At 41.9% G+C, this 21,849-nt stretch overlaps 1 protein-coding gene across 1 annotated transcript in view; it reads left to right on the forward strand.

The window, feature by feature from the left end:
• LOC122446681 (formin-2-like) overlaps positions 1-21,849 on the forward strand; it is a 336,772-nt gene that overhangs the window by 152,708 nt on the left and 162,215 nt on the right. The window contains 3 exon segments of the mRNA XM_043477163.1: positions 1,059-2,355; positions 2,358-2,922; positions 4,406-4,550. Coding sequence (XP_043333098.1) covers positions 1,059-2,355; positions 2,358-2,922; positions 4,406-4,550 — 2,007 coding nt within the window.

Consider the following 21,849-nt stretch of genomic DNA (forward strand, 5'->3'; position numbering starts at 1 on the left):
ACGCTTACTCCTTGGAAGGGAAGTTATGACCACCCTAGATAGCATATTAAAAAGCAGAGACATTACTTTGTCAACAAAGGTCTGCCTAGTCAAGGCTATGGTTTTTCCAGTAGTCATGTATGGATGTGAGAGTTGGACTGTGAAGAAAGCTGAGTGCCAAAGAATTGATGCTTTTGAACTGTGGTGTTGGAGAAGACTCTTGAGAGTCCCTTGGACTGCAAGGAGATCCAACCAGTCCATCCTAAAGGAGATCAGTGCTGGGTGTTCATTGGAAGGACTGATGCTGAAGCTGAAACTCCGATACTTTGGCCACCTCATGCAAAAGGTTGACTCATTGGAAAAGACCCTGATGCTGGGAGGGATTAGGGGCAGGAGGAGAAGGGGACGACAGAGGATGAGATGGCTGGATGGCATCACCGACTCAATGGAAATGAGTTTGGGTAAACTCCGGGAGTTGGTGATGGACAGGGAGGCCTGGCGTGCTGCGATTCATGGGGTCGCAGAGTCAGACACAACTTAGTGACTGAACTGACTGAACTGAAGTGTGATATAAGTTCTATACATGCACATAAGACATGCCTGTACATGCTTGTGTGGATGTTGCAAATATTTCTCATGATTTTACTGGGGACTGTTATAGAGATTGCTTTTTAAAAGTTGCAATTAACTTTAAATCTTAGGATTTAAAATATCTTAAGGAAATGTCTTCATATAGCAGATGTTCCTGGGCAAGAAGGAGAGTAGTCTATGGTGAAATTAAGTGGGTCTGTCACTCAGTCTTGGCTTCCCTTTTCACCGAGGTCTGCTGATCTTCCACAATTTCATTTGAAGATTTATTAGAGAAGGGCCTTAGGACCTCATGGTCATGTATGTAATCCACTTTGAAATCCAAGGGCAGCGAAGAAGGGACACATAGTAGAACTAATACTGTGTTTCCATGGAGCGAGCTTTTAGAAGTAACAAACGAATACATTTTGCTGAGTTTGGTAGGTCTAGTTTTTGACGTTTGGAGTATCCCTGATTTTCTGGTTAACTGCGATGTCTGTGTTGCCCCCCAGGAAGTGTGCGACATGAAGTCTGAGGGTCAGGCCACTGTCATCCAACGGCTGGAGCAGACCATTGAGGATCTGAAGACCAAGATAGCTGAGCTGGAGAAGCAATACCCCACCCTAGACACGGGTCTGGAAGCCCTCAGGTTGGGCGAAAAGGATGTTGGATATGAAAGGATAGTACAGGCCAAGTCCATCCAGACGTCCCCGATGGAAGAGGGTGGTGTGCTGGCACTTCCTCCTGGGGGGGCCGCACCAGTGGGCCCCCCACCCTTGACCGCACATGGAGAATCAGCGGGGCTGCCCTTGCCGTCGGGACCTCAGACTAAGTTCTGCTCAGAAATCTCTTTGGTCGTGTCTCCAAGGCGAATATCAGTTCAGCTTGATGCACAGCCATCCCTCCAGCCTCCACCGCCTGCATCCCTCCCCTGGTCTGACAGTCAAGGACAGGCCAGGTCCCAGCCTTCCCATCCTCCTCTTCACACTGGGTTAGAAACCAGCCACGAGCACTCTGCTTTCCCCTCCTCTGGAAACGGCTATGACATCCCCACTGCACCACCTCTGCCTCCAGAGACCTCCTCTCTGATGCCTGGCCTGGGCATGGAGGCTTCCCTAGCACCCCTGACCCCCGGTGCACCTGGGCCTGGACTACCCAGCCCAGCAGGCCTCTCACCTCCTCCTTCTCTAGGTCCAGAGATGCTGCCACCCCCTCCTCCACCTTTGCCTGGAGTGGGAATTCCTCCCGCCCCCCCTCTTCCCGGGATGGGAATTCCTCCCACCCCCCCTCTTCCCACCATGGGAATACCACCTCCCCCACATCTTCCTGGGGTAGGAATTCCTCCCGCCCCTCCTCTTCCCGGGGTGGGAATCCCTCCTCCCCCTCCTCTTCCAGGGGTGGGGATTCCTTCTCCCCCTCCTCTTCCAGGGGTGGGGATCCCTCCCGCCCCCCCTCTTCCTGGGGTGGGGATCCCTCCCGCCCCACCTCTTCCCGGGGTGGGGATCCCTCCTCCCCCTCCTCCCCCTCCTCTTCCCGGGGTGGGAATTCCCCCCGCCCCCCCTCTTCCCGGGGTGGGGATCCCTCCCGCCCCCCCTCTTCCCGGGGTGGGGATCCCTCCTCCCCCTCCTCCCCCTCCTCTTCCCGGGGTGGGAATTCCCCCCGCCCCCCCTCTTCCCGGGGTGGGGATCCCTCCCGCCCCCCCTCTTCCCGGGTTGGGGATCCCTCCCACCCCACCTCTTCCCGGGGTGGGGATCCCTCCTCCCCCTCCTCTTCCAGGGGTGGGGATTCCTCCTCCCCCTCCTCTTCCGGGGTGGGGATCCCTCCCGCCCCCCCTCTTCCTGGGGTGGGGATCCCTCCCGCCCCACCTCTTCCCGGGGTGGGGATCCCTCCTCCCCCTCCTCTTCCAGGGATGGGGATTCCTCCTCCCCCTCCTCTTCCAGGGGTGGGGATCCCTCCTCCCCCTCCTCTTCCAGGGATGGGGATTCCTCCTCCCCCTCCTCTTCCAGGGGTGGGGATCCCTCCTCCCCCTCCTCTTCCAGGGGTGGGAATACCCCCCACCGCCCCTCCTCCCCCACCTCTTCCCAGTGAAGGAATACCTCCTGCCCCACCTCCTCCTCCTCCTCCGGGTGTAGGGATTCCACCTCCTCTAACCCCTCCGCCCCCACCCCCTCCTGGATCAGGCCTTCCTCTCCCACGACAAGTTGGGAGTAGCACTTTACCAACACCTCAGGTGTGTGGCTTTCTTCCTCCTCCGTTGCCTCTTGGCTTGTTTGGATTTGGGATGAACCAGGAAAAAGGGAGTAGGAAGCAGCCAGTAGAGCCTTGTCGGCCGATGAAGCCTCTATATTGGACAAGAATTCAGCTGCACAGTAGAAGGTAACACCAGCCGGGCTTGTCTTTGCCTAATCTGTCAACATGAGAGAAGTGGGTTCCTCTCTGTACCACTCCAAAGCTAGCCTGTAGGTTTTTACATCAATATTTAGTGGAGCAATTTTAGACTTTTCCCCAGAAGTATCCAAGTGATAAATCATGTGTATCAATGTACACATTTCTGTCGATAATGTTTTTTAATTAATTTATTTCTTTTTTAATTGGAAGATAATTGCTTTACAGAATTTTGTTGTTTTCTGTCAAACCTCAACATATTTAGTTTTTAATCGACCTTTTAAGGATGGAGGATAGATCTCTCTTGGCCTATGTGAGCTGTTGCCTTGTTGCAAAGCCTCACTGTGACAAATAGCTTATAAAAGTAAATCAAATCATTAAACAGACAAACCCTTGAGGATGTATTCTGCATCCTTTTGAAGGCATGGTCTTGTTTTACTATTCAGAAAAATGATACACAAAAATCCACATGTGTGGATTTCACCCTGTGTGTGAAATGATTTAGGTCTGACCATTTCATGGTACTTCTATAGATGATTTGCAACGCTGAGAGGTCATAAAATCACAGACTTACATGACTTTTATGAAAGACACGATATCTATAAAAGAATGCCTCCCAGCAGGTTTGCTGCTGGTGTATTACTTACCCACGGATGGTCCAGAACCTGGTTCCCTGAGCCCTGGGATGGTGCCAGAGAAAACATGCCCTTTAAATTTCCCCTGGATATTCTTATCCCAAGTTCTCATGACTTTGAATTTGTAGCTGTGTGTGATGTGGCACAGATTTAGAAATAGAATATTTACTAGACTCATTGTCATTTCTTATATTAATTTTCTCTTCTCTGAATCATAGTGGAGGGTCTATTTTGACTGCTTCTAACTTTGCTGTTCATTCTCTGAGTACTTTGCCAGGTCACTTCCAATTGCATCATTTCCAGCTGTGCTCCAAACTCATTTTTTCCATATACATTATATGAAGTTCTTTATTTTGTTGTTTTGCTTTTTTAAATGGACCTTCATTTTTAGGTGGTACTACCTATCTCTGTGGTCACTGAGGAGTCAGATGACATGAGTGCTGGACAGTGGTAGGGAGACAGAAATGCCACTCTGTAGGCAGAAAATGATTTCTTTTTAACCCACAAAACTTATGGGTCAGGTTGGAATGTGAGATATCAGACATTTCTTGCTTGGAGAGCCATACTGAAAAGGGTTCTTAACATGTTTTATACAATGACTTGATGACTGAGAATTCCTGGAAATGCCCAGAAAGAATTCCTTTCTAGGCAAAGATTCTCCTGTATTGATGCCGTTTCTCATCATGTTGGTTGAGTAAACAAGCGCTGATCTTACAGAAAAGAGCATCTCCCCCACCCCCAACCTCCCTTCATCCTCTCCTTGCCCCTCTGGTGCCTCTGTCCTCCTGTCCCTGCAGTCCAGTTTGACGGCTCTCTCATGGGTTTTTGCTTAACTTTAGAGACTCCAGTGCTTCACTTATTTGGGAAAAAATTGAAGAGCCATCCATAGATTGTCATGAATTTGAGGAATTGTTTTCTAAGTCTACTGTCAAGGAAAGGAAGAAACCCATTTCTGATACCATCACAAAGACCAAGGCTAAGCAAGTGAGTATTCATGTGTTTTCTGAAATTGGATAGTATTTTGGGCATAAGTGTGAACTTTCATTGGAGAAAAACGTTGACACCACTTTCAGGGCTGTGTCCCCTCCACAGTTTGTAAGTGGATAACAGGTGTTAGCATTTTAGAACATGCGGTTAAGTAAGATTTTCCCAGATAGAACAGCAAATAATCATCTCCACGAAGTGATCATGTTCTGACTAATTGATTTGTAGCCCCATGATCCATATTTCCAAGATTTTAGCAATTGCTTGTTTTTATAATTAGTTGTCTAGAAACAAACTGGAAATTAAGCAAGAAATCCAGTCCTTAGTAACCAATCATGTGTTTGGTATTTTGTGCCTATTCTAACACCTGAGTGGATGCCCTGTAGAACTTAAGTAAATAACCACCTTGAACTTGACACAGAGAAGAGACTCTTGTATCCAGTTCCAGCTTCTCCATTCTGTGTTAGATCCTTCGATGAATCCTGTGACACTTGAGTCCTAGAGAGAAAGAAAAGTGCATTTGGAAGAAAACATTTTCATACAGTATTTTCCCACTGGTCCACACAGTGGCCTTGATCATGAAATATTTTTGTATGTCTCTCAAGGCAGCCATTGAGGAAAGTGTAGTAAAGCCCAGAACAGTGAGCTCAGAAGGAAGGCACTGCTGGTGGTATGCATCGTTCACCCTGAAGAGGGGTGGTAGCAGCTCTGTCTTTTTGGGTGAAAGAAAGAGTGAGAATTGAGGTCTGAAGCCTCAGGACTCTCCTGGCACAGCCTCCCCAGATGAGTGAAAACTGAGGGTGATATGGTCCTGTGAACTTTTGCTCTGACCTGAAAGCTGTAGCTAGACATTTGACCCAGAGTTGTTTTCATCCGTATTCACTTCAGACTCACCCCACACGTCTCTATTGCTCTGAGAGGGATGCAAACTCAAATGTGACACAGTGAATTTTTCAGAACCATTTATTGTGACACAGCTGGTTGCTGGTGACTTTATATCAGAAACAATGGTAAACCTGCACCTTGTAGGCACTGAATGAACACTTGTTCTGCAAATAAACCAGGCGACTGGAGGAGGAGGACTTTATACATACCCATGACTATTCCTGATAATGATTAAAGCCAGAAAATCACTTATCTCACAATAATCAATTTGGTCAAGGTGGCTTTGTCATGGAATAAAGGTGAATGGAGAACCACATTTTTTCTGAGGGGTGATATGGTCTATATCTATTTACCTCTATTCCACAGCATCTTTGTATATAGGATGCATAGACTGAGTCATCATGTCTCTTCTCGTGGATGGTACTGGTGATGGGAAAGCTGTTTAGGTGAGGAATATGGGCAGGGCAGCATAGATGCCATGGAGGGCTGGGCTTCAGGGCCATTACCTATCAAGTGGACAGGAATGACACGGGACATCTATGTTATGGGATGAAATTCTTGCCCTCCCTGCCTCCCATCGCTGCCTTTTCTTTGTTAAGTGAACGTAGATAAGCAAGCTGTCTCATAATGCCTGAAAGTATAGGATTTTATGATTGCTTTGACATCATGTTCAGTTTTTAAGCCTCCTGAAATGAGACTATATCCAAATCATGAAGACAGCAACCTCAGCTAGTTGTCATGAGATGCCTCCTTGCATGCAAGCTGCACATCTGAGTGGAGCATCATCTCAACACAGTTACCTCACCCTGTCATGAGCCTGTTCCGTAAACCATGGGGACAGACCTTTGCCAGGATTATCATTTGTACCCATTGGTGGTGATGCAGCTGTTGACCTTCAGCTTAAAGACAGTTTGTGGACCCGTCTTCATCCTGACTCCCAATGAGCTTGTCAACATCTTCTTGGCCAGGGTCTAGTTCTCAGCCCTGCTTTTCAGATTTGTTTTTGGAAGGAAAAGTATTTTTTTTTCTGATGTGTTGGTGAGAGACCAATCTACTACAAACGATTATATGGCTGAAGAAAGCTAGTTTTATTTAACTGTGTTGTGTTTGGAAGAAAAATCTATCCATTCCATCTACTTTAAAATTTCCATCTAATTTAAAATTTTGTGTAAGGAAAACATATTTTCTGGATGCAGGCAACGTGGGGTCAAGAGTGCCAGCCCTCTGAGGAGCTGAAAATCTCCATATAAATGAGTCAGTCCTTTGTACTTGGGGTCCCTCTCTATGGTTCCATGTCTATGGATGCAACCACCCTAAGCTTGTGCAGCACTGCAATATTTGCTATTGAAAAAAATCTGGATGTATGTAGACATGCACAGTTCAAACTGTTAACATGTGGTCCCCCTTACCATATGCAAACATTTATTTCCAATGAAATTAATAACCATTAATGTTGTGATGTGGTTTTATGAAGGTGTTTCAAGCTACTCTTCTCATATGTGATGGAAGCTAAGAATTCCGGTTTTCTTTAAATACTTCAAAATAGCTAAAATATTTTTTGTGATCTGTTGTCCTCTTGAGACTAAGAGTGTGGCTGAATGTTCTGGCCTCTAATAACTCTCAGAAAACACGTCTTCGGTGTGGTAACGGAGGTTCCTCGGCTGGACACCTTGCTGTGTGGCATGATGAGAAGGAGGATGCTCTGTGGGTGCCCAGTGGCAGCAGTATGGAGTGTCTGTATTTCTCAATCCTTTCTCCCCCAAGTAACTCAAGACAGAGCCTTTCACTTTTTCTCCTGGCACCTGTGCTTAAGTTCTGTGCTAATGTCTTAGCTCACCCATCTTCACTGTGGTTATGAAAGCATAAGGAGATTTGCTGAGAGGGTACCGGGAGTTTATCAGACTGTTCTTTCAACTAGTTCTCCTTTATCAAATGAGTGTGATGCGTCCAGGTCAGAATTAAACATCACTCTGCTGATTTGGCACAATAGCAGCCCCATCTCCCAAGGAGTGAAGAGGAAGATGGAAAAACCAGTGTCGCCTGAGGCCCCTATTTGACACATTGCACACACACAAACCTGTCCATTTTTAAGGTTTTTAAGAAACCCTCTGGAGTGAGTACATGTGACCCATGTCCTGCCACTCACAGGCAAGCTCAGTGACTGTTAATGTTGAGTGATCCTAAGCCACTTCAAGATCTTCATGTCCAATTAAAGATTAAGTTTAACTGAGCGTATGAGCAGGAAAGTGAGAGGATGTACACTGGAATAATTTTGACAGAATTCCCTCAGAAAGAAGTTTCTAGTTAATCCAGTGTCAAATGAGTTCCTGAGAAAATATATTTTGGGAAACACAGTAGCAGCAGCAGCTTCAGCAGTAGTGATAGTAACAGTGGAAACATGACAGCCGGGGAGCCTGCCGGCGTGTGGGCTCGGTTCACCCTCTGTTGCCACTGTCTCTGCAGCCTCACATCAGCTCAGTCCACCCTTGTGTATGGGCTCCGTGGTTGTGGGGTACAGGCTTAGTAGCTCCGTGGCATGTGTGAGCTTCCCAGACCAGGGAGTGAACCTGGATTGGCAGGCAGATTCTTATCCACTGGACCACCAGGGAAGTCCTGTGCCTTACTTTTACTAATTGCAAATCTTTCTCTTCAGATTTAAAAACATGTTTTATCATATTTTATGGATATCAGTGTCAGTGGATATTTCAGTGTTCACAGGCTGATGGCCTGCATGATAATCAGACAGGCCTAGTTGTTTGTAATGGTGTTGAGTTTTCCTCTTGTAGCATGGCAAGGCTGTGTTTTGATTGGATGGTTCTGTTTGTCTCTTAGACCTAAAATAGTATCTGAAATACCAATTATAATAAGACAATTTAGATCTGTTTTGGGGAATACATCATTAATATTTGGTACTTTGTAACCTTTAACATAGTATCTGCTTTTCATAATGCATTTCTTTTGCAAGCCTCACATCAAAATACAAAGCTATAGTTAGATGAACATACATATTGTGGATTCTAGATTTGCTTTAGATGTTGAAACATTCATTATATTTTTGGAGATGCTTTTCCTAAAACTATTTGTAGAGCATACCCAGTCAATTCAAAGAATGCAACAATAATAACCTCTTTTTAAAAGTTTTTCTTTTAGTCAAAATATTATTTTTGCATTTCTAAATAGATGGCTAAAAAACAAATGAACAGAATGTCAAATGGCATTAAAAAAAAAAAGGAAATATAATTAGGCTAATGATCCATGACCTTGCTAGATGTACTAGGAAAATTATATTTGATTGTCCTTTGAATTGTGAAGATTTAATTATGATGTTGAAGTTTAATTCTTTGGGAGTTTTTATTTATATACGATGATGATATTAAGATTTTGTTGGTCTAGGCATATTAGAAAAGGGTGTTAAGTTTTAACCACTGGGGTGTTTATTATGATACATCAACATTGAAAAAAGGGTTTGGAAAACATACTTAAGATTCACTTTGTTATATGATTATCTGTGGGAGACTAAAACCCATCTATGCCTAAGGGAGGGAAGACTTTTTGATCAGATGATGGAAGAGTGTTTTATCAGATGTGGAGAACACAGGAAACTGAAGGGAAGAGGGGTCACCAGTTACGTTCAGCATTGTAGCCTTCCTTGACCCAGGGGGAACAGAGCTTATCCATTGGAGCTGGGAGCACAGCAGAGACAAGTGGCAGCCACGCCAGGGGGAGCGCAGAGGTCCTGGGGGCTCCCCTCGAGAGCCACACTGACCAGTTCTGTCACGGTGGGCACTGCCTGCAATCAGGACTCTGGAGTAGTGTGAGTTTCTGGACTTAGGATGTGGCTGTGAGAGGAGATGAGGCTGGAAGTGGGCCTTGTACAGAGGAATAACTGTTGGATTTGGAAAACAGCACCATGAGCAAGGATTAACCTTGCATCTTGTTTAAAACCCTAGGAAATCAGGCAGTGGAGCAGCAGGCTTCTGTGTTCGAGAAGCTCCTGTCTGGCTGTGGGTGTGGGCTGTTGACAGTCATTTCCCATCACTGAATGTGGGTCCTTTTCATCCTCCACCAAAAGTCCTTAGATTTTTCTCATTGGACATACGAGTGAGAACTGATTTTGTTGTCTTGGCGCTACATAGTGGAGTGTATGTTTCTGTTCCATGGACAGCAGCAGGATTCTGGGCTACCCAAGAGAGCAGAAGTGATGCTGCTGACAGTAGACTGGTTGTTCCCAGGGTACTTCCTGTGACCTAAGCTGAAGAATGTTCCCCATTATTTGGGGACACAATTTAAGGCTTAGAAGAAAAATTAATGTTCTTGTTGGTATCTCTAGTTTGTTTTTTTTTTTTAAACTTAAAAGACCCTGATGCTGGGGAAGGTTGAATGCAAAAGGAGAAGAGGACAGCAGAGAATGAGATGGTGAGATAGCCTCACCAACACCATGGCCATGAATTTGAGCAAACTCTGGGAGATAATGAAGGACAGGGAAGCCTGGCATACTGTAGTCCATGGGGTCACAAAGAGTTGGACACGACTTAGTGACCGAACAACAGCAACAAGTAAATAAGTGCATGTTTATTTTTCAAAACTATGTTCATAATGGAAAATATCTAACATATATGCTTATTGTTGGTTATGTTAATAAGTGAATTTTTAGAATTACTAAACTTGTAACTTGAAACTCCATCTGAAATATGTTAAAAATGTCTTTGAAGTTGGACCTTCTGGACCGACAGACAAGCACCTTGGCAGGTCCTCTTCCAGTAAAACAGCAATTTAACTGGTGAGAATTGTAACAAAACAACTTATCTAAAGTCTCTGGAAACTGTCCTTAGGGCATAGAGAAGAGGGAGAAACACCCACTCAAGAAAATTTCCTGAAACTCAGACCCATGGCATCTGAGCTCTGAGCAGCTCTATTCCAGCCACAGGCTGTGTGCACCCACAGTTCTGTCTGTGACTGTGGCTATGCCCTGGGGGAGGCAGGAAGCCAGCATTTCTACTTTCTTCAGTCCTCTTGCAGAAGCTCTGTTTCAGGCAAGCATGGAGAACTAAGGAAGCATCTGAGAAGGGCTGTCTGGGTTCATAGTCAGCTCTAGAGGTTGGGAAGGCCGTGCACGTTGCCTCTGCTCAGAAGCCATCAGGACAAGGACACAGGGTACTTGAACAGTGTCCCCAAACCTCATACAGATTCATCAGAATTGAGCAGAATCTTCATTGCTCGAGACTCTTAAACACACGTTGTGCAAACGTTACCTGGGGAAGAATCCTAAGCCCGGCTTAAAAATAAAGTCAGTTATGTCTGGCAATCAGAAAGCTGTGTGCATACCCCAGGCTGCACCTTCTCAGGAATGATTAGAGAAAATCAAAGTTACTAGTTCCTGGCTCAGTGTGGGGAGAAATTCTGTAAATGCCTCACACCCACAAAATGGTTAAGAGGAGAGCTTTAAGTGGTTAAGGGAGCAGAAGCATACTCTTTAGCTTTTGCTTTAGATAAAAACAAGGAGAAGAGTGTGTGCAGTAAGGTTAGGCTGCACATTGCCTCAGGGACAGACTTCCCCAAGGTAGTACAGCCAAGTCACTAAGCAAATGAACAAGCAAATACAAAGACAGTGAGTTCTGGGGCTGGAAAGAGACAGGTCTGTACCCAGAGCTTCTGATATGTTATCTGAAATGTCCAGTTTTCAACAACAGTAAGTGAGACATGTTGTTGTTTGCTGTTTTAGTTGCTAGGTCATGTCTGATTCTTTGCAAACCCATGGAGTATAGCCCGCCAGCTCCCTCTGTCCGTGGGATTTCCCAGGCAACAATACTGGAGGTTGCCATTTCCTTCTCTAAGGGATCTTCCTGACCCAGGGATCCAACCCATGTTTCCTGCTTGGCAGGTCAATTCTTCAACACTGAACCACCTGGGAAACCCAAATGAGACATACAGAGAAGCAAAAAAGTATGACCCACATACAGAGATACAAACAAACAGGCAGCAGGAACTTCTTTCATGGGGGCCCAGATGTTGTATCTAACAGAAATGAATTTCAAAGCACCATTTTAAATGTCTCCAGAAAACTGAAGAAAATAATTTTTAAAAAATAAAGGGATGTATGATGATATTGTCTCATTAAATTGAGAATGCCAGTAAAAAGAAATTATTTTAAAAATCTGGAGTTGAAAAGTATAGTAATCAAAATGAAAAAAAGCACTAAATGGTCAGGCAGTTGGTTTCTGGCAGATAGCAGAAAAAACTCAGTCAACTTAAAGATAAATCAGTAGAGATTTTGTAGTCTGAAAAAACAGAAAAAAGGAAGTCAAAACCTCAGAAAAATGTGGGATATCATTAAGTAATCAATGTACATGAAATGTATCAGAAGGAATGGAGGGAGAAAAAGGTACTGGGAAAAATACATGAAATTGTAATGGGTGAAAAGTTCCTAAATTTTATTTTTAAAAAATCTAGTAATGTACATGTCTAAGTTTAGTGAACTTCAAGTAAGCAAATACAAAGAGAACTCAGTCATATCTTAGTCAAAATGTTGAAAGCCAAAAATAAAGGAAGAATCTTGAAAGCAGTGAGAGAGAAATAACTCATCACACACAAGGAAATCCCAGTGATATCAGAAGCACGCTTATCAAGAAGTAATGGAGGCCAAGAGGCAGTGCGACGTCATTCAGATACTGAAATGAAAGCGGCAAACCGAGACCTTACATCCAGCAAAACAAGTGTTCATAAATGAAAGTGGAATAGAGGCATCCTCGGAGAAACAAAACTGTGAGAATTAGTTGCTAACAGACCTGCCTTCTGACACTAAAGGGTGTTCTTCAATGTGAAGGTAAATTACAGAAGACATGCGTCCGCGCACACACACACATCATTGGTAAACACAATTCTCATCTATATAAAATATAATATAGCTGTGTGCTTCTCCTTGATTCTTCTGACTGACTTTAAAATAACTGCATAAAACAGTATGCATGTTGTTGAGCCTGTGACATCCAGAAATGAAATATATTTGAGAACAAAGGAAACCAGTAGAAACAAAAGCTGTATTGGAGTCAGAGAGTGATGCCATGTGGAGTGTGCATCTACAGAAAAGAGTGAAGAGAACAATAAAAGGTAAATGAGTAGGTTAATGTAACGATAGAAATGTATCTCTCTCTTGTCAACTTCTATGATTATAACGGTAATAATGTAAAAAGGTTGGGAGTGAATGGAGCTATAGAGGAGTAAAGTTCCTGTATTTCCTGAATTAAGTCAATATAAATGTAAATTCTGATATTTAAGATAAATATTGTAAGCCCTTGAACAACCACTAAGACACAAATCCACCCACTACAAAAGAAGACAATAAGGGAAGAATAGAGAAACAGAAAAGACTCAAGATATATAGAAAACCCGATGAAAAATAGCAGTTGTAAGTTCAGCCATATGGATAATTACATTAACTGTGAATGTATTAAACAATCCACTCAAAAGGCAGACATTATCAGATTGGATAAAAAGAAATCTAAGTATATAAGAGACATACTTCAGATTCAAAGATATAAATATGTTGAAAATAAAAAGAACAACTTTAAACAACCATAAAAGAGCTGGAGTAGCTGTACTGATATCAGGTAATACAGACTTAAAAATGTTAGTAGAGATAAAGAGGGACATGCCATGATAATAAAAGAGTCAATCTACCAGGAAGATTTCTAAACACAGGCATCTATCAAGTGTCCCACAATGCATGAAGAAAAAACGGACAGAATTTAAAGGAGAAATCAATAATATGTGAACAGTTTAATAGCCCACTTTCAGTAATGGATGGGAAGTTAAGCAGGGCTTCCCTGGTGGCCCAGGGTTTAAGAATCTGCCCTGCAGTGGAGGGGACACTGGTTTGATTCTGGGCCTGGAAAGACCCCGTGTGCTGTGGGGCACCTAAGCCTGTGTACAGCTGCTACTCTGCTTTTGCTCTGGAGCCTGCAAGCTGCACCTGCTGAAGCCTGCACACTCCAGAGCCTGTGCTCTGCAACAAGAGGGGAGATTGCAACGAGAATCCTGTGTGCCACTAGAGAGTAGCCCCCACTCGCTGCAACTAGGGAAAGCCTGTGCATAGCAATGAAGACCCAGCACAGCCAAAGATAGATAAGTAAAAGTTTAAAAGTTAAGCAGAAAGTTAATGAGGAACTAGAAGACTTGGACAACAGCATAAACAGACTAGCTTTAAAAGAATGGAGCATTGCACCCAGTCAGCATACCCAAACAAACATACTGCTCAGACATACACAGAATGTTCTCTAGGATGGACCATGTGCGAGGACACACAAAAGCAAGCCTTTATAAACTTGAGATCAATGCCTTAATACATTTAAAACTATTGAAAGACAAAGTATGGTTTCTGGTCATAATGGAATTAAATTAGAAAGCAAAAACAAAGAAATTTGGGGGAATTTTCAGATCTGTAAATACGAAACTCAGGTAACAAATGATTTAAAAAAGAATTCACAAGAAAAAATAGAAAATACTTCAAGATCAGTATAAATGAAATCCAATATATTAAATTTTATACTATATATAAATATATATACTTAATACATATTTTATATGCAATGCATATTTATATTTATTATGATAAATATATTTAATACCATGCAACTAAATCAGGGCTTAGAAAAATTTATAGCTATAAATATCTTATTTAAAAAAATCTGAAATCAATCTTGCCTTCCACCTTAAAAAACTAAAAAGGAAAAGCAAAGTAAGCCCAAAGCAAATAGAAAGAAGGAAATAATAAACACTGGAGTGGAAATAAATGAAACAGAATAGAAAAATAATAGAGAAAGTAAATGTAACCAAAAATTGATTCTCTGAGAAGATAACAAAATTAACAGACCTTCAGCTGGACCATGAAAAATACAAAGATTCAAATTACTAAAATCAGGAAAAAAGATATCACTACAGACCTCATGAAATAAAAAAGGATAAGTACTACAAATAATCATATAACAACACATTAGTTAACTTAGATGAAATGGATAGATTCTTTAAAAAAAACACTGACTTAGGAAGAAATAGAAAGTCTGAATAGGTCTAGAGAAAGTAGAGACTTAATTAGTAAGAGACAAAACAACCCTCCAAAAACTACTCACAAAGAAAAGCTCAATCCCATATGGCTTCACTGGTGAATTATATCAGACATTTGAAGAAGAATTACCACTGATCATTCACAAACTCCTTAAAAATGAAATAGGAGGGAACACATCCTATCTTATTCTGTGAGACCATTTTGCTATCATAATCAATATCAAACTCATCACAGAATAAAGTACAGACCAATATCCTTTACAAATACAGACATAAATTCTCTCCAAATGCTGCAAATGGAATCCAACAACATATATAAAAAATTATATGTCATGGCCAATGGGATTCATCCTAAGAATGTGAGATTACATATATGGAAATCAATTATTGTCATATACAACATAAAGGATCAAAGCCCTATGAATATCTCAATAGATGCAGAAAGAACATTTGACAAAATCCTGCAGCCTTTCATGATAGAGACACTCAGCAAACTGGGCATAGAAGGGAACTTCCTCAATCTGCTGGGGAGTGTCTGTGAAAAACCCACAGCTCATGTGGAAGACTGAATGCTTTTGCCCTGAAGTCTGGAAAGAGAGGAAGGTGTCTATTTACACCACTTCTGTTTAACAATCTGTTAGAGACTCTTGTCAGGGCAATTGGGCAAGAAAAGGAAATATGTAAATGACACCTAGATTGGGATGGAAGAACTGAAACTATCTTTTCTTTGTAAGTGACATGATATTTTATATGGGAAAAAACCCTAAAAGAATCCACTGAAAAAAACCATTATTTTGAAAAATAATAAAGGAATTCAAGAAGATTGAACAAGATATGAAGTCAGTGTACAAAAATCAATTCTATTTCTAGACACTAGCAATTAACGCTGTGAAAATGTAATTATATAGATAGTTTCCTTTATAATAGCATCAAGAAAGTAAAATACTTGGGTATAAATTTAACAAAATAAGTGTAACACTTATACACTGAAAACGAGAAAACCCCAAAGAAAGCTAAGGTGGATTCCAATAAACAGAATGATGCACTGTATTTATAGAAGACACCACCAAATTGTTCCACGGATTATAGAACACAGTTCTAGTCAACGTCCCAACTACCTTTCTCTCTCCCAGAAACTGACAAGTTGATTTGCAAATTCATGTGAAAATGCAAGGGGTCCAGAATATTCAGAACAATCTTGGAGAATAAAGTTGAAGGACTTATACTTCCTGGTTTACCAGTGATTACACAGGCACAGTAATCACAGACAGTGTGGCATGGGTATATGGATAGACTATTTGTCAGTGGAATAGAATTAAGAGCCCAGAAATAATGACATATATAGTTTATTGATTTTTGACAATGGTAGAGAGACATTTCAAGAGCAAAGGAAAAGATTTTTCTACAAGTGATGCTGAGACAACTGGACATCCACATGCAAAAAATTAATTTGTACCTCTTAACCTCTACCATGAACAAAAGTTAACTCAAAATGGATCATAAACAGAAGAGCTAAAACTATGAAACTCATGAGAAAACATAGTCGATCTTCATGACCGTGGGTTGTGTAGTGGTTTCTTAGATAGACTCCAAAAGCACATATGATGAGAAAAATATAAAAAGTTTGACAACATCAAGATGAACTATATCTGTGCTGGAAACAATGAAAATAAACAAGAAAATTTAAAAACCCGCAAAATGGGAGAAATCATTTGCAAGTCATATCTGATCAGAGGTTAATATCCTGAGTATGTGATAAACTGTTAGAGCTCAGTGAAGTGAAAACAACACAGCCTGATTGAAAGATCAGCAAAGATGTGAATAGAAATGAAATTCAGAACTACTGTGTGGCACACCTTTGCATGCACTGGGATAGCTGGAACCTGAAGGAAAGATAGTAACTGCTGTGTTGAGGGTCTGGGGAAGCTGCAGCTCTAGATTTCAGTGAGTGTTCCCACCATTGATCTACCTATTTATGTAACTACCAGTAAAAATCTAGTTTTATGAAAAGGTACTCCAGTATTCTTGCCTGGAGAATTCCATGGATAGAGGAGCCCGGAGGACTATAGTCCATAGGGTCACAAAGAGTCAACATGACTGAAGCAACTTAACACACGCAAGCACACATGAAAAAGTAAATATTTTTCAGGTAGCTCCAGTTATCCATAGAATAATCATGTCAGGCTATAATTTTCTGGATAAATGTTAATTTTTTAAGCTTAAAAACTTTTAAAGGTTAAACCTCCCTGAAAGTGTATTGTCAAAAGTATAAGCTTGTTTTTAACGTACAGAGCAAAACGATTTTATGTATCTCTGAAGGAGAAATTTATCTCTTTCTTCCTTTGATGAAGCTACTAAAGATATGGACTGTGATTTTCCTCTTCAGGAACATGGACCCTGGGAATATAATGAAAAGCCCTCTAGGAGACCCACTGACCTTCCCTTGAACACTTTGGGGCAGTAACAGAGCCCCCAGAGGATGCATCTGCTGTGTTTATGAAGGTTATGTCCACTATTGGTTTGTTGTTGTTCAGTCACTAGTTGTGTCCAACTCTTTGTGACGCTATGGACTGCAGCACGCCAGGCTTCCTTGTCCTTCACTATCTCTCAGAGTTTGCTCAAACTCTTGTCCATTGAGTCGGTGATGCCATCCAACCATGTCATCCCCTTCTCCTCCTGCGTTCAATCTTTCCCAGCATCAGGGTCTTTTCTAATGAGTCAGCTCTTCGCATCAGGTAGCCCAAGTATTGGAGCTTCAGTTTCAGCATCAGTCCTTCCAGTGAGTATTCAGGGTTGATTTCCTTTAGGATTGACTGGTTTGATCTCCTTTCAGTCCAAGGGACTCTCAAGAGTCTTCTCCAGTCCCGCAGTTTGAAAGCATCAATTCTCTAACACTCAGCCTTCTTTATGGTCCGACTTAACTCTGACTATAAACTGGATTACTGCCTGTACCAGTGGAAACTCCAAAGGATTTTTTTCCCCTCAAGTCCTTACATATGAAAGAGGATTGAGAGCAAACTCTAAGTCCTGAAAGGTTGCTGCTGAATCACGCAAAGATGCCGGGGTTCTTGGCCTCCGGAGGAGAAGAATTCAATCCGGGGCCAGAGACGAGGCTTGATCACTCAGAGCTTTTGTGTAATAAAGCTTTATTAAAGTATAAAAGAGATAGAGAAAGCTTCTGACATAGGCATCAGAAGGGGGCAGAAGGAGTACCCGCTTGCTAGTGTTAGCAATGGAGTTATATACTCTCCAGTGAATCCAGAGGATGTCTGGAGGTTATAAAGACCTCACCAGACCTACTCCCATAATTTACACCTTAAGATAACAGAATTAGCCAGAAGGTTTAATCCAGAGACTGTCCTCAAGCAGGATACATTATTGTTATATAACCCTAAGGAATGTAGAGGGAAAAAAGTTTGTCCTTTCTTCCTCCTTGAGAATTCCAGACCCCTCTCTCCTTGCGGACCCCTAGACTTCTTATCAACCTGCCTAGGAAATGACTCTTTCAGTCCCTGTGTGTTTTTAACTTGTATATTGAACAGACATGTGGCAGAGGAGATTTGCATCATTAAACCAAAACTTCAGTGCCTAAACTAAGATTGGCTCTCCTGTCCCCTTCAGTAACAAACCCCCATGTGCAGTGGTACATGATGCATGAAGACTGATGAACTCCTGGGAACGGTCATCTCTTACCCTTTACACACATGAAGAGAGTGAACTCAGACCCCAAACTGCTGATTTCTTAATGATGCCTCCATAGAAGAAGTAGGACTCAATGTGCTGCTAATTATAGTACCATTATACTGTTAATATATGTTTAGCCTCCAAATAAAAAATATAAGTTTGGTGGTTGTATTAAATTATTTTCTATGACATTGTGCCGGGATTAAGTGAAAAAAATGCCTGTTCTTTCATAACTGATAAACTTTAACTAGGTAGGAAAAGTGACTTCAAAATATCAAGTTGTAGGAAACATTTTAGGAAGCTCTAGCATAAACATGAGGCTCCCAGGTGGTACTAGTGGTAAAGAACCCGCCTTTCAATGCTAGAGACATAAGAGATGTGGATTTGATCCCTGGGTCAAGAGGATCCCCTGGAAAAGGGCATGACAACCCATCCCAGTTTTCTTGCTTGGAGAATCCCGTGGACAGACGAGCCTGGCGGGCTATAGTCCATGAGGTCACAAAGGACTTAGTTTGCATGCACACCCAGGATAAACATTATCACCCAGAATTTGTTGGAAAGAGTACTGAGAGTGGTGTCTGTGAATTTGAACAAAAGCAGAAAGAAGAGTGTGCAAGGACCGTGGTCAGCCACGGCTTTGCAGAAGTCAGGCACATTTTCTTATCACTATTTCCCATACAGTCATAAAAACTGTACAGGATCTGCAAGGTGATCATAATGAGTGGTTTTGTATGTTTTTTCTCATGAATTTATTCTAATGTAACTAAAACTTTACAAAACATAGGCAGGTGATTCTTTATCATTTCTTAGCTCTGAGTATGCACAAAGAATATTTTTTTTGTACTTTTCTACATAATGTTGGTGGCTTTACTTGTGCCCCCTTTTACTAAGGTTCTCTGTAGTTTTATCAATTATTGTCATAAGTAAGATTTTAAGTTTTCTTAATTAGGGTAGAATTTCTCCTGATTTTTTTCCAGTGCCAAAAAATGAAACCAGCTTGCCTTAAAGCAACACTGGAAGCTAGAATTTGAGTTGAGACAAAGTTCTTGAAGCCCAGATCAGCATAGGGCTCCATAAAAATGGAGCAAGTCTCCATCTTTGAACTGGTGAGGGGAGAATAAGTAACATTTTGTTGCTGTTTTGAAAGTTAAGTTTCAATGTTACCCTGGCAATGCCAGATGCACTTGGCTGATTTTGTTAAGTACAAACTTTCATATTATAGTAATGCCAGCTTGCTTTTGAATATTGCTGCACAAAAAGCAAGTGGATGGAGAGGACTCAATTCCAAAAACAAAATAGAAGCAATGTCTTTTTGGATTCCAGATTAAGTCTTCCCTAAAATGTAAAGCAGCCCAAATAAAAGACCAAACCAAATTACCCCTTTTAAAAAGATAAGAAATATTTCCCCCCTTTCCTACCAAGTGTGGCTGAAGTTTGTTTTTAAATATTTATTTATCTGGCCATGACTGGTCTTGGTTGTGGCACACAGGCTCTTAAGCTGTGGCTTGCAAGCTCTTAATTGAAATGTGGGATCTTGTTCCCTGACCATGGATTGAACCTGGGGCCCCTGAACTGGGAGCATGGAGTCTTAGCCTATGGATCACCAGCGAAGTCCCTAAAGCTTGTCTTTATTTCAAAGTCTGATCTTTTTTTAAAAAATTTATTTATTTATTTTAATTGGAGGCTGATTACTTTACAATATTGTAGTGGTTTTGCCATACATTGACATGAATCAGCCATGGGTTACATGTGTTCCCCATCCTGAACCCCCTCCCACCTCCCTCCCTAATCAAAGTCTGATCTTTATAAAATACCCATGAATAAAATCAAATGACAGCATGGTTTCAGTTTATTCCACTTTCAAAATCTTTTTCATGTATCCATAGACCTCTTTTTATCAGGGCCGTGGGAACTGCTGATGTGTCTAAGGGATGAGCATGGCTATCTTAACTGTACTTACAATTCATGTTGTTAAGAATCTGTACCCTTTCCTATATTCCATGTTGAGGTGAATGAGCATTTCATTTACTGGACCCAAAATGCAAAATTACAGAAAGTATTTAACACACAACTCGAAGCAACTTAGCAGCAGGAGCATACCAAACAGTGATTTGTTGTTTACTTTTAGTTTGACCTCTGGCTTCCCAAGAATTCCCTGTAGCTCAGACAGTAAAGACTCTGCCTGCGATGCAAGAGACTCGGGTTCCTGGCTTCCCAGGTGATGCTAGTGGTAACAAACCTACCCTCCAGTGCAGAATACATAAGAGATGTGGGTTCAACCCCTGAGTTGGGAAGATTCCCCTGGAGGAGGAAATGGCAACCCACTCCAGTATTCTTGCCTGGAGAATTCCATGGACAGGGGAGCCTGGCAGACTATAATCCATGGGGTCACAAAGAATCAGACATGACTGAAGTGACTCAGCACACATGCACTGTTTATCTTGATCCAGCTTCATAAATCACATTTGCCATTGTTGAGGTCATGGGTTCCACTGCCTTGTTTTAGTAACCAGACCATTTCCCCTTGTCACAGAGCTTCCCTGGGCCACCCAGGACTACAGATCCAGATTCTATCCTTGTCATCACTGTCTTTGTTACTCAGCTTACTGCAGTCTTGCTGTTTTCCACATATATTAATTTTGTTTTTTCTGTATGTTTACTTACACTGAAATTTCATTTTTAAAATGTAATCTGTTTTAAATTTTTAGAGTCTTATATATTGCCCACCTTTTATCATTGATTCAACTTTAATAGGCACTTAATAAGCTCATTACTAGAAAACTATTGAGTATAGGTCTATCTTCTTTGTAAATTTTCTTCTCAAAGTATTTGAAACCACCTCTCTTGCTAAGATTGTTATTTTTTAACTACACAAAAGTTATTTGAAGAGAATAACACATTATCTTCTTGAAGACTCACCCTAAGGTTCACAGAAAGGTTAACACTTGAAAATATACTTCTTATTCTGAAAAGCCAGTAACGTAATCTTAGAGGAAGTAAGACCCAGACGCCTTATTCAGTTCAGTTCAGTCACTCAGTCGTGTCCCTCTCTGCGACCCCATGAATCGCAGCACACCAGGCCTCCCTGTCCATCACCAACTCCCGGAGTTTACTCAAACTCATGTACATCGAGTCGGTGATGCCATCCAACCGTCTCATCCTCTGTTGTCCCCTTCTCCTCCTGCCCCCAATCCCTCCCAGCATCAGGGTCTTTTCCAATGAGTCAATTCTTCGCATGAGGTGGCCGAAGTATTGGAGTTTCAGCTTCAGCATCAGTCCTTCCAATGAACACCCAGGACTGATCTCCTTTAGGGTGGACTGGTTGGATCTCCTTGCTGTCCAAGGGACTCTCAAGAGTCTTCTCCAACACCACAGTTCAAAAGCATCAATTTTTCAGCACTCAGCTTTCTTCACAGTCCAACTCTCACATCCATACATGACCACCGGAAAAGCCATAGCCTTGACTAGACTCCTTACTAATTAGGGGTAAAAGCAGAGCATTGTGCCTCTCTCTGTATTTTCGTACAAAGAACCAGAGGCAAAGAGCAGATCTTCTCAAACATAGCACATTGCTATCATCTGGAACTTTGGAAATGGGTTCCTGACAATGTTGTGATGCTTCCTGGTGATAATGTCTGTGTTTCTTATTTTCTTTATTAAAATTTGGGGT

Source organism: Cervus canadensis, chromosome 8, assembly GCF_019320065.1.
Source record: "Cervus canadensis isolate Bull #8, Minnesota chromosome 8, ASM1932006v1, whole genome shotgun sequence".
In the NCBI taxonomy this organism is placed as follows: domain Eukaryota; kingdom Metazoa; phylum Chordata; class Mammalia; order Artiodactyla; family Cervidae; genus Cervus; species Cervus canadensis.